The sequence below is a fragment of the Artibeus jamaicensis genome, unplaced genomic scaffold, assembly GCF_021234435.1.
Source record: "Artibeus jamaicensis isolate MK-2021 breed Jamaican fruit bat unplaced genomic scaffold, CSHL_Jam_final contig_240, whole genome shotgun sequence".
NCBI classification, from domain to species: Eukaryota; Metazoa; Chordata; class Mammalia; order Chiroptera; family Phyllostomidae; genus Artibeus; species Artibeus jamaicensis.
This window is the reverse complement of record NW_026521506.1, coordinates 15,607,932-15,621,587: the sequence shown is the minus strand read 5'-3', so window position 1 is coordinate 15,621,587 and position 13,656 is coordinate 15,607,932. Positions and strand designations below refer to the sequence as shown.

The 13,656-nt window shown below is 40.4% G+C and overlaps 1 protein-coding gene across 1 annotated transcript in view; it reads left to right on the top strand.

The window, feature by feature from the left end:
* Window positions 1–13,656, top strand: part of ZNF75D (zinc finger protein 75D) — an 18,727-nt gene extending 5,071 nt beyond the window's left edge. The window contains exon 6 of the mRNA XM_037145282.2: window positions 12,708–13,656. Coding sequence (XP_037001177.2) covers window positions 12,708–13,417 — 710 coding nt within the window. The 3' untranslated portion in view covers window positions 13,418–13,656. The remainder of the gene's footprint in view (window positions 1–12,707) is intronic.

Sequence of the window (13,656 nt, the reverse complement as noted above, 5' to 3'; positions counted from 1 at the left end):
GATCACCTAGAGCCAGAATTTTCAACCTTTTCATCTCATGGCACATATAAACTAATTACTAAAATTCTGTGGCACACCAAAAAATATATTTTTGCCAATCTGACAAAAATAGGTATAATTTTTATTCATTCTCAATAGTTAGCTATTGTTGTGTTACTTATTGACATTTTTAAAAGATTTTTTAACATTTGTTTATTTACTTATTTTTAGAGGAAAAGGGAAGGAGAGAGGGAGAGAAATATCATTGTGTGGTTGCCTCTCGTGCATCCCCTGCTGGGAACTGGCCTGCAACCCAGGCATGTGCCCTGACTGGGAATCGAATCATGATCCCTTGGTTCGCAGGCCCATGCTCAATCCACTGAGCTACACCAGCCAGGGCCTTATTGTCATTTTTTAATTGATAGTTTAAGGGGAAAGAGGTCAGTGCCCTTGACTAAATAGTTAGGTATTGCAGGTTTCAAAAATTCCTTTTATTACTTCTTCTTTTAAGTATATTTTATTGATTATACTATTACACATGTCCTACTTTTTTCTCCCCTTATCCACCCCCTCCCTGCATCCCCTTCCCTCCAGCATTTCCCACCTTAGTTCACATCCGTGGGTTGTACATGTAAGTTCTTTGGCTTCTCCATTTCCTATACTATTCTTAACCTCCCCCTGTCTATTTTGTACCTACCATTTATGCTTCTTATTCCCTGTACCATTTCCTCCATTCTACTTCCTCCCCTATCCACTGATAACCCTCCTTGTGATCTCCATTTCTGTGATTCTGTTTATGTTCTAGTTGTTTGCTTAGTTTTTTTTTTTGGGGGGGGGGTTCAGTTGTTGGTAGTTGTGAGTTTGTTGTCATTTTACTGTTCATAGTTTTGATCATCTTTTTCTTAGGTAAGTTCCTTTCACATTTCATATGATAACAGCTTGGTGATGATGGATTCCTTTAACTTGGCCTTATCTAGGAGCACTTTGCCCTTCCATTGTTTTTTTTTTTAAGATTTTATTTATTTAATCTTTAGAGGGGAAGGGAAGGAGAGAGGGAGAGAAACATCAATGTATGGTTGCCTTTCGTGCGTCCCCTGATGGGAACTGGCCTGCAGGGAACCGGCCTGCAACCCAGGCATGTGCCCTGACTGGGAATTGAACCGGATTGTGTGGCTTGCAGGCCCACGCTCATGCCTTTCCATTCTAAATGATAGCATTGCTGTATAGAGTAATCTTGGATGTAGGTTCTTGCCTTTCATGACTTGGAATACTTCCTTCCAGCCCCTTCTTGGCTGAAAGGTTTCTTTTGAGAAATCAGCTGACAGTCTGATGGGAACTCCTTTGTAGATATCTGTCTCCTTTTCTCTTGCTGCTTTTAGAATTCTCTCCTTATATTTAATCTTGGCTAATGTAATTGTGATGTTCCTTGATGTGTGCTTCCTTGTGTCCAACTTCTTTGGGACTCTCTGAGCTTCCTGGTCTTCCTGAAGTCTATTTCCTTTACCAGACTAGGAAAGTTCTCTGTCATTATTTTTTCAAAAAATTTTCAGTTTCTTGCTCTTCCTCTTCTCCTTCTGGCACCCCTATGATTTGGATATTGGAACATTTAAAGTTGTCCTGGAGGTTTCAAAGCCTCTCCTAATTTTTTTTTTTAATTCTTCTTTCTTCATTCTGTTCTGGTTGAATGTTACTTCTTCCTTCTGCTCCAAATTGTTGATCTAAGTACCAGTTTCCTTCCCTTCACTGTTGGTTCCCTGTATATTTTTCTCTATTTCACTTTGCATAGGCTTCACTTTTTCATCTATTTTGTAACAGTATGCAACCATTTCTGTGAGCATCCTGACTACCATTGATTTGAACTCTGCAACTGATAGGTTGGCTATCTCTTCATTGGTTCATTCTATTTTTGGAGTTTGGTCTATTCTTTTATTTGGGCCATATTTCTTTGTCTAGGTGCACACCTGTTATGTTGTAAGGGGCAGAACCTTAGGTATTCACTAGGATGGGGCAACCCTCTTTGCTGCAGGGGGGGTTGCTTTGTTATCAGAGGGGAGGGGAAGGGAGGAATGGTGGAAAAGGTACAGGGAATAAGAAGCATAAATGGTAGGTACAAAATAGACAGGTGGAAGTTAAAAATAGTATAGAAAATTGAGAAGCCAAAGAACTTATATATACGACCCATGGACATGAACTTAGTGGGAGGGAATGCTGGTAAGAGGGGGTTACAGGATGGATGGATGGAACTAGTGAGCATTATACTAAGTGAAATAAGCCAGGTGATGAGAGACAAATACCATATGATCTCACCTTTAACTGGAAGCTATTCAACAAAAGAAAAAAGCAAGCAAAATATAACCAGAGACATTGAAATTAAGAATAATCTGACAGTAACCAGAGGGGAGGTGGGAAGGAATAATGAGGTAAAGGGTTTTCAGGAAATGCTATAAAGGACACATGGACAAAACCAAGGGGGTGGGTTGAAGCAAAGGAGGGAGGGAGGTTTGGCTGGGGTTCGGGGGAGTGGTGGTGGGGGAAAATGCAGACAACTGTGATTGAACAACAATAAAATAATTTTTAAAAAATAGTAGGAAAAATGAGGCAACTATAACAGCATAATCAATAAAACATACTTTAAAACCAATCAATCAATCAGTCAGTCAATCTTGAAGCATGCCCTGGCAGGTTTGGCTCAGTTGATTGGGCAGCATCCCACAAAGTTGGGGTTGTGTGAGAGGCAACTAATCAATGTTTCTCTTTCACATCGATGTTTCTCTCCTCTTTCTCCCTCCCTTCCCTTCTCCCTAAGATATTAAAAAAAATTCTTGCAGCACACCAGTGTGCCTCTTGCAGCCGACCATTTGAGTATCACTGACCTAGGGAGCTTTTTACAAATGCACATTCTACTTCTTTATTCTAAAAAGAACTCTTGATTCATCATATCATACTCCCCACCCCACCCAGAAAAACTGTTCTTCTCATATCTTTTCCTTCACAGTGAAGGCCACAGTGATTTACCCAGTTGCTCAGGCAGAAAACAAGTCAGTCTTTATTCTAGTCTTTCTGTTATTCCCCACAACAGGTCCATCAGCAGTCTTCAAAATACATCCCGAATATGAACATGGCTCAACCTCTCAACTCTTTTTAAACATTTTATTTATTTATTTTTAGAAAGAAGGGAAAGGAAAGAGAAAGGAAGAGAAACATTAGTGTGTGGTTGCCTCTCATGTGTCCCCTATTGGGCAACTGGCCCACAACCCAGGCATGTGCCCTGACTGGGAAGAAAACTGGCGACTCTTTGCATCACAGGCTGGCACTCAATCCACTGAGCTACACCAGCCAGGGCTCCCACTTTTTTTTAATTGAAAAAATTTATTTTTAATTGTTGTTCCAATACAGTTTTCTGTCTTTTACTTCCATCCCAGCCCACTTTTCAGTGCTCCCCACTTCCCTCCCATTTCTACCTCCCTTGTTTTTGTCCATGTGTTCTTTATACTTGTTCCTGTAAATCTTTCCCCTTTTCCCCTGAAATTCCCTCCTCTCTCCCTTCTGGTCACTGTCAGCCTATTCTCTATTTCAGTGTGTTTGGTTATATTTTGTTATCTTGTTTGTTTTGTTGTTTAGGTTCCTGTCAAAGGTGAGATCATATGGTATTTGTCATTAACTGCCTGGCTTATTTCACTCATCATAATGCTTTCCAGTTCCATCCATGCTGTTGCAAAGGGTAGGAGCTCCTTCTTTCTTTCTGCTGCATAGAATTTCATTGTGTAAATGTACCATAATTTTTTGATCTATTCATTTACTGGTGGGCACCTAGGTTGCTTCCAACTCTTGGCTATTGTAAATTGTGCTGCTGTGAACATTGTGGTGCATAGGTTCTTTTGCATTGGTGTTTTAGGGTTCTTAGGATACAATCCCAGCAGTGGAATTGCTGGGTCAAAAGGCAGATCCATTTTTAGTTTTCTTAGAAAATTCCATACTGTTTTCTATAATGGTTGTACCAGTCTGCAGTCCCACCAACAGTGCATTAGGGTCCCCTTTTCTCCCCAAACTCTCCAACACTTGTTTGTTGCTTTGTTTATGATGGCCATTCTGGCCGTTGTAAAGTGGCATCTCATGGTTTTAATTTGCATCTCTCTGATAGCTAGCAATACTGAGCATCTTTTCATGTGTTTTTGGATCTTCTGTATGTCCTCCTTGGAGAAGTGTCTGTTCAAGTCCTTTGCCCATGATTTAATTGGGTTGCTTGTCTTAGTGTGGAGTTGTGTAAGTTCTTTACATATTTTGGAGATTAAACCCTTGACTGAGGATCATTGGCAAATACGTTTTTCCCATACAGTTGGTTCTTTTTTTATTTTAATACTGTTTTCTTTACCTATACAGAAGCTTTTTATTTTGATGAGATCCCATTTATTTATTCTTTCCTTTATGTCCCTTGCTCTAGAGGACATATCAGTAAAAATGTTGCTGTGTGAAATATCTGAGATTTTCCTGCCAATGTTCTCCTCTAGGACTTTAATGGTGTCATGGCTTATATTTTAAATCTCTTATCTACCTTGAATTTATTTTGGTGTATGGTGTAAGTTGGTGCTTGGGTTTCATTTTTTTGCATGTAGCTATCCATTTCTCCCAACACCATTTGTTAAAGAGGCTATTTTTACTCCATTTTATGTTGCTGTCCTCTTTGTCAAATATTAATTGACTATAGAGACTTGGGTGCATAAATGGGTGCTGTACCTTATTTATTTCTAGGCTCTCTGTTCTGTTCCATTGGTCTATGTGCCTGTTTTTATGCCAGTACCACACTGTTTTGATTAGAGTGGCCTTGTAATACAGTTTGGTATCAGGTATTGTGATCCCTCCTACTTTGTCCTTCTTTCTCAAAAGTACAGCTGCTATTTGGGGTCATTTATGGTTCCATATAAATTTTTGAAGTGTTTTTTCAATGTCTATAAACTATGTCATTGGTACTTTAATAGGTATTGCATTGAATCTGTAAATTGCTTTGGGTAGTACGGACATTTTGATGATGTTAATTCTTCCAATCCATGAACACGGTATATGTTTCCATTTGTTTGTGTCTTCCTTGATTTCTTTCTTCAGTGTTGTGTAGTTTTCTGAGTACATGTCTTTTATCTCCTTGGTTTTATTCCTAGGTATTTTATTTTTCTCTTTGCTATATCGAATGGGATTATTTTCTTGATTTCTGCTTCTGCTGTTTCATTGTTGGTATACAAAAATGCCTGTGATTTCTGGATATTGACTTTGTACCCTGATGTTTTGCCAAATTCATTTATTAGGTCAAACATTTTTTTGGTGGAGTCTGTAGGATTTTCTATGTACACTATCATGCCATCTGCAAACAAGGACAGTTTTATTTCCTCCTTTCCAGTTTGGATGACTTTTATTTCCTTTTCTTGTCTGATCACTGTGTCTAAAACTTCCAATACTAGATCGAATGGAAGTGGTAAAAGTGGACAACTTTGTCTTGTTCGTGATCTTAGTGAAAAAGATTTGTTTTTGCCCATTGAGTATGATGTTGCTTGTAGGTCTCTCATATATGGCCTTTATTATGTTGAGGAATGCTCCCTCTATTCCCACGTTTCTGAGTGTTTGTATCATAAATGGGTGCTGTACCTTATCAAATGCTTTTTCTGCATCTGTTGATATAATCATATGATTGTTGTCTTTGCTTTTGTTTTTTTTGTTTTTTTTTAATAATTTATTTTCAGAGAGAGGGGAAGGGAAGGAGAAAGAGAGGGAGAGAAACATCAATGTGTGGTTGCCTCTCATGTGTCCCCCACTGGGAACCGGCCTGCAACCCAGGCATGTGCCCTGACCGGGAACTGAACCGCAATCCTTTGGTTCACAGGCCCATGCTCAGTCCACTGAGCCACACCAGCCAGGGCTGCTTTTGTTTTTTTAATTGAACATTTTATTTTTTAATTATTTTTAAAATATATTTTAATGATTATGCCATTACAGTTGTCCCATTTCCCTTCCCTTCATTCCCCTCCACCCTGCACACCCCCTCCCCCACCATTCCCCCCTTTAGTTTATGTCCATGTGTCACAAGTTCTTTAGCTTCTACATTTCCCACACTACTCTTGCCCTCCCCCTATTTTCTCTCCACCATCTATGCTACTTATTCTCTGTACCTTCTCCCCCTTCTCTTCCTCCCACTCCCCTGTTGCTAACCCTCCCTGTGATCTCCATTTCTATGGTTCTGCTCCTGATCTAGCTGTCTACTTAGTTTTCTTTTGTTTTAAGTGTGGTTATTAATAACTGTGAGTTTGCTGACCTTTCACTGCTCATATTTTTTATCTTCTTTTCTTAGATAAGTCCCTTTAGCATTTCATATAATAAGGGCTTGGTGATGATGAACTCCTTGAACTTGACCTTATGTGAGAAGCACTTTATCTGCCCTTCCATTCTAAATGAAAGCTTTGCTGGATAGAGCAATCTTGGCTGTAGGTCTTTGGATTTCATGACTTGGAATACCTCTTTCCAGCCCCTTCTTGCCTGTAAGGTCTCTTTTGAGAAATCTGCTGACAGTCTGATGGGGACTCCTTTGTAGGTGACTGTCCCCTTAGCTCTTGCTGCTTCTAGGATTCTCTCGAGGATTTAATCTTGGCTAATGTAATTATGATGTGCCTTGGTGTGTTCCTTCTTGGGTCCAACTTCTTTGGGACTCTAAGCTTCCTGGATTTCCTGGAAGTCTATTTCCTTTTCCAGATTGGGGAAGTTCTCCTTTATTATTTGTTCAAATAAGTTTTCCACTCGTGGCTGTTTCTCTTCCCCTTCTGGTACCCCAGTAATTTGGATGTTGCAATGTTTAAAGATGTCCTGGAGGTTCCTAAGCCTCTCCTCATTTTTTTGAATTCTTGTTTCTTCATTCTTTTCTGTTTGGTCATTTTTTTTCTTCCTTCTGGTCCACTCGATTGATCTGAGTCCCAGTTTCCTTTCCGTCACTATTGGTTTCCTGTGCATTTCCCTTCATTTCAATTAGTTTAGCCTTCATATGTTCCTCTAATTTGTTACTAAAATCAACCAATTCTGTGAACATCCTGATCACCAATGTTTTGAACTGTGCATCTGATAGGTTGGCTATCTCTTGGTTGCTTAAAAGTATTGGCTCTGGGGCTTTGATTTTTCTTCTGTTTGAGCCATAATACTTTGGTCTGTTTGCGCCTGTTATGTATGAGGGGTGGAACATCAGGTATTCACCAGGGTGGGGCAACCCCGTCACTGGGTTATGAAGCTGTATGGGGGCGGGGTCAGAGAGGTGCAGTGGCATTTGTTCTGGGCTCTCTGGGATTTCAGTCCCCTCTGCTGCTTCTCGAAAGCAAATTGGCTCCCCGGTTCCGGCTCCCGTGTGTGTGTGCCTGTGCACCCTCCAGGACCCTGTGGGTCTCTCTAACAAAATCTCTGTGAGCCTGGGAGCTTCTCCTGGCACCTGGACCCTGAAAGTTTTTTCAGTTGGTGCTTTTAGGCTTTAATTCCTCTTGCTGGGGCCCTAGCCTGGGCGGTCTATTTCACTGCTCACTCCTTCGCCTGGTTTATCCAAGTATGAATGTGTGATCACAGTCAGCCAGCCGCCATGCGCCTCCACTGAGTCCACCAGTTACCACCCCACACCTGGGATCTGCCAGCGGCTGCCTATGCTCCTGGGTTGGTCAGGCCACTTTTTCCTGTTGGACCCCACTCCTCCAGCCACTGGCTCTGCCCCTCTTACCAGTCAGGCTGAATGGTTCGTTGTTGTCAGGCTTCTGTACAGTTCAATTTTCCGTGTTTTGGTTGCATTTTTTGTTACTAAAACTTTGTTGTCTTTAAACTTCGTTGTGCGAGGAGGCACAGTGTTTCCACCTACACCTCCATGTCTTTGCTTTTGTTTATGTGATGTATTACCTTTACTGATTTGTGAATATTGTACCCTCCTTGCATCCCTGGGATAAATCCCAGTTGGTCATGGTGTATGAACTTTTCAATGTATTGTGGGATGTGGTTTGCCAATATTTTGTTGAGGACTTTAGTGTCTATGTTCATTAGCAATATTGACCTGAAGTTTTCTTTCTTTGTTGTGTCTTTATCTGGTTTTGGGATTAGGATGATGCTGACTTCATAAAAAGGATCAGCTGTGCAGGAGCTCATCCCAAAGAGCAGGACTTACTTTAGTGGGGCTCTGTTCTCCACCGAGTCCATCCCTTGAGTGTTTTTCTTTTGGAAATGGTTAGATATGATGCTTCAACATGGTCTGAAGCTAGCCACTGGATACACTGGCTCTGGGGTCTCCCCGGAGGTTCAGGCTAAGATTAACTGCCACCTGTATTCAGCCTGGGGCCATCTGGCATGAGTTACAAAGCAACTTTCAGATGCCCACTACTTGTGATGGGCATGGAGGTGCCCAGTTGAGGCCAAGCTGCTAACCAAGGCTGGTTGCTGGTAGTGCCAGGCCTGAGGCCACTTAGTGAGAAGTATAGGACACACTGCAGCCAGATAATACTTGTTTTAGAGATTTTAGGAAACTCTAAAGCCTGAATCAAGACAGGCTATTCATATGGAAAAGCCCCTGAAACAACTTGGATGGGCCTAAAAGTTGTGTGGGGTGGGTAAAAGAGTATGAGCTAGGTTGATGAAGTTTCAGATATGGCACCTGCCTGCTGGCTCTGTGAGGGGTGGGAGGCTCATCAAAGAACTGCCAGCACTACTGTCTGGGAGAAAACTGTTCACCCAGTGCTCTCCCTGATGATGAACAATTCACTTCCATCCCATATGTGTCTGGTGCCTTTCAAGCTGTTGCCATAGTGCTAGAGCTCAGAGGGAGTGAGTCTGAATAAATCTGTGCATGACCTCTTTAAAAGGAACTGCCTGGGAATCCAGCAGTTTGTCCTTCACAGCTACAATCCCTACTGGTTTTTATAGCCAGAAGTTATGGGGACTTACCTTCATGGTATTGGGACCCTGGGCTGTGGCACCTGGTGTGGAGCTGGCTCCTCAGGGGGTACCTCTATAGCTGAGATATCCTTCCCAATTTTTATGCACCACACATGAGTGTGGGACCAGCCCATTCCTTGTCTCTGCTCCTCCTAACAGTCTTGATGTGGTTTTTTCTTTAATTCCCTAGTTGTAGGACTTCTGTTCAGCTAGATTTCAGGCAGTTCTGAATGATAGTTGCTGTGTAGGTTAGTTATAATCTTGATGTGGTTGTGGGAGGAGACTAGTAACACGTTTAACCTACACTGCCATCTTGCCCAGAAATTGCCCTTTTTTTTTGTTTGTTTTTTGGCTTACCTTATTGTAATAGCCACAACTTCCATTACTTTGTTGAATAAGAGGAATGAGAATACACATCCTTGCCTTGTTTCCACTTTTCATGAAAACATTAAGTCTTTCACCATTACCTATAATGTTAGTACAGAGGGGTTTTTTTTTGTTGATAGTCTTTATCAGTCTATATAATTCCTGAGTTTCTTAGTGTTTTTATCATAAGTGGATGTGAGATTTGTCAAATATTTTTCTGTGTCAATGGATAATATTATGATCTTTCAAAGTGTACTGATATGGTGGTTATACTGATTGATTTCAAATGTTGAACCAGCTTAGCATACCTGCAGTATATCCTACTTGATCATGATATATAACTCTTAAATATTGTTACATTCAGTTTGTCAATATTTTGTTGAGGATTTTTTAATTTAAGTTCATGGGAGATGTTAGTGTATAGTTGTCTTTTTAGAGTACCATCTTTGTATGATTTTGCTATCAGGGTAATGCTGGCCTTATAAAATCAGTTGGATTTCTTCTCTTTTCTGGAAGAGATTGCATAAAATTGGTGTTAATTCTTTAAATATTTGGTAGAATGATTCAGTAATACCATATGGACCTGGAGATTTTGTTTTTGTGGAAGCTTTTTAATTATGAATTCAATTTCTTTAATGGTAATGGTTCTATTCAGATTATCTATTTCATATTGGTTGAATTCTGATAGTTTATAGTTTTTGAGGAATTGGTCTATTTTCCTCTAACTTAAAATTTATGAACATAAAGTTGTTTATAGTACTTCCTTATTATCTTTTTAATTGCTGCAGAATGCGTAATAATATACCCAATTCCCTTCCTGATATTGGTGATTTATATCTTTTTTCTTTTATTTTTGTCAGTCATGATAAAGGTTTATCAATTTTTTTAAGAGCAAGCTTTTGTTTGATTGTGATCTCTGGTCTGATATTTATTATTTGCTTCCTTCAACTTGCTTTGTGTTTTTTTTCTTTGTTTTAGTTTCTTGAGGTAGAAACTTTGATTATTTATTTGAGACCTTTCCCCTTTTCTTTTTTTTTTAAAGATTTTATTTATTTATCTTTAGAGGGGAAGGGAAGGAGAGAGGGAGAGAAACATCAATGTATGGTTGCCTTTCATGCATCCCCTGTTGGGAACTGGCCTGCAGGGAACCGGCCTGCAACCCGGGTATGTGCCCTGGCTGGGAATCAAACCGCGATTGTCTGGTTCGCAGGCCCGCGCTCAATCCACTGAGCTACACCAGCCAGGGCCTCCCCTTTTCTATTATTAGCATTCCAGGCTGTACATTTTCCTCTGAGTACTTCTTTAGCTTCACTACACATATTTTGATATATTGTAATTTCATTTTCATGTTTCAGGGTTCACTTTTTATCATTGACACTATTACAAATGTCTCTTGTTTCCTCCCCTTTGTCCACCTCCCTCTACCTCCCATCCCCCTCCCATCCCCCTTCCCTAGCCTTCACCACACTATTCTCTGTGTCCATGGGCTCTGCGTATATGTTATTTGATTAATCTCTTCAGTTTCTTTTATTCAGTCCCTCACACTTCCATCCCCTCTGAGATATGTCAGTTTTTTTCTATGTATGCATGCCTTTGGTTCTATATTGTTCATCAGATTATGTTCTTTTTTAGATTTCACATATAAGTGAGATCATATGGTATTTGTCTTTCTCTGTGTAATTTCATTTTCATTCAACTCTGTTTTTTTTAATAACTGAAATTTACATTTTTTTTCTTTTATTCTAGACAGAGGGGAAGGGAGGGAGAAAGAGAGAGGATGAAACATCAGTGTAAGAGAGTAACATTGATTGGTTGTCTCCTGCATGTGACCCTACTGGGGGCTGAACCTGCAACTCAGGCATGTGCACAGACTGGGAATCAAACCAGTGGCCTTTCTGTTTGCAGGATGATGCTCAACATCCAGCCAACTCAGCCATACCAGCCAGAACTCAACTATGTATTTTTAAATTTCTCTTGAGATTTTCTCTTTAAGCCATAGATTATTTGCAAGTATTGTTTAATTTCATATATTTATAGATTTTCCTGTTTAGATGTTTCTGTTTTTTGAACTCTAGTGTGATTACATTTTTGTCAGATTGTTTTTTCTCACTTAAGTTGTGATTTTGCGGGGGGGGGGGGGGGGGGTTCTCTGTGTGATGGCTGCTTTTTTTATTGTGTCCTGATCATTTTGTCTATTATATTGGAGAGTCTGGGTCTCATTTAAATATTTTTAAGGGATTTTATTTATTTATTTTTAGAGAGATGGGAAGGGAAGGAGAAAAGGAGGGAGAGAAACATCAATGTGTAGTTGCCTTTCACATGCCCCCAACTGGGGACCTGGCCCACAACCCAGGCATGTGCCCTGACTGGGAATCGAACCATCAACCGTTTGAAGGCCAGTTCTCAATCGACTGAGCCACACCAGCCCGGGCTAAGTATTTTCATTTAATGGGACATCACCATATTTTAGTTTAGCGTATAGATTCTTTCTTACTTTTGTGGGGTATGTTTCCAATGACAGTTTAATTTTCAGAGACTTTTTGGTATTTCCTTGATTTATGCAGTGCTGCTAGGGCACCCTTCTGTTATCCCTGCTGGTGTTCCCTGAGGGTAAGGAAGGTATTTATCTAGGCCAGAGTGTCCCTCAGTGGTAATGGGGAGTCTCACACCCATAGGGTTAAATAGGCTTCCTGGGTCAGGCCATTTTTTGTGCCTAGGTACCTCTTGCTAGTTCTGCCTGCCCACTTGGTGTCTTCTTATGGGTTATGATGTTATCAGAATGTTTCCCATTCAGCCCTGGCTGGCATAGCTCAGTGGATTGAGCGCAGGCCTGCGAACCAGAGTATCGTGGTTCGATTCCCAGTCAGGGCACATGCCTGGGTTGCAGGCCAGTTCCCAGCAGGGGACACATCAGAGGCAACCATACATTGATATTTCTCTCCCACTCTTTCTTCTTCCCTTCCCCTCTCTCAAAAAATAAATAAATAAAATATTATTAAAAAAAAAAGAATGTTTCCCATTCAGACTGGTAAGGAATAAGCCTGTGCGGGAAGCTTCTGCTGCTGGGTTGAGAGGTAGAAAACACTAGATCTGGGTTGCTTTCTTCTGTTGGGTGTGGAAATGTAAGACACTTTGTTATTCTCCTCCACCTGGGGTCCCAAATTGTTTTGCCTTCTTTTTAACATTTTAAATTTCTCTGTTGTATGTTGGGTTTGTTGTTGGACCTAGCAGGGAAGATCAGAAAGAAATGGATCTATGCAATTTTGTCCAGGTTGTCCTAGAAATGAATTATTCCAGTATTTTTTAAAAGCAGTCATCATTGATTTTTTTTTTTTTTTTTTGCTTCATTCCTAGTTTTCTTGTTCTGGGACACATATGGCTGATTCTTCTGCTTGTTTTTTTTGTTTGTTTGTTTGGTTTTTTCCCAACAGGGTTAAAGCTCAAAAAGGACACTGGAAATGACCCACCTATATCTACTTCTACATTAGAAATACAAGCATCAGGATGTAAAGTATTAAGAAAGGCCAGGATGAAAGTTTCCCAGAAAACAACAGTCAAAGAAAATCATGGTGGTACACAGAGGGTACGGAAACGGCCTCGAGCTTTTCTAGGGAAAAAGAGAAAGAAACTTTCCACTTGTAAACAAGAACTTTCAAAACATCTGGATCTTCATGGGAAAGTCCATGCAGGAGAGAAACCTTTTAAATGTCAGGAATGTGGGAAAGGGTTCAGAGTCAGCTCTGACCTAATTAAGCACCAGAGAATTCACACTGAAGAGAAACCCTATAAATGTCAACAGTGTGATAAGAGGTTTAGATGGAGTTCAGATTTAAATAAGCACTTAATGGCGCACCAAGGAATAAAACCATATAGATGTTCATGGTGTGGGAAAAGCTTCAGTCATAACACAAATCTACACACACACCTAAGAATTCACACAGGAGAGAAGCCCTTTAAATGTCATGAGTGTGGGAAAAGATTCATTCAGAACTCTCACCTTATTAAACATCAAAGAACCCACACAGGTGAGCAGCCTTATTCTTGTAGCATATGCAGGAGAAATTTCAGCAGGCGGTCAAGCCTTCTTAGACACCAGAAGCTCCACAGGAGAAGGGAATCATGTCCAGAGTCTCCAGTCTGAAGAAAGTCACCATATGGAGCTTGACCCTAGAGGTGATAAAAGAATACAAAATTTTGAAGCAGCCAATGATAGGATTCTGTCATCAACAGAAAATTTGGGAGGGGAACATGTCATGCTTCACATAAAGGAATCTAAGCTGTCTCTATTACTCAGCATCGTATCTTCGGTGCCTAGTGCAAGATGGATACATAATGAGTACTTTATAAATAAAAGAATGAAAATATAACCATCCTATATCT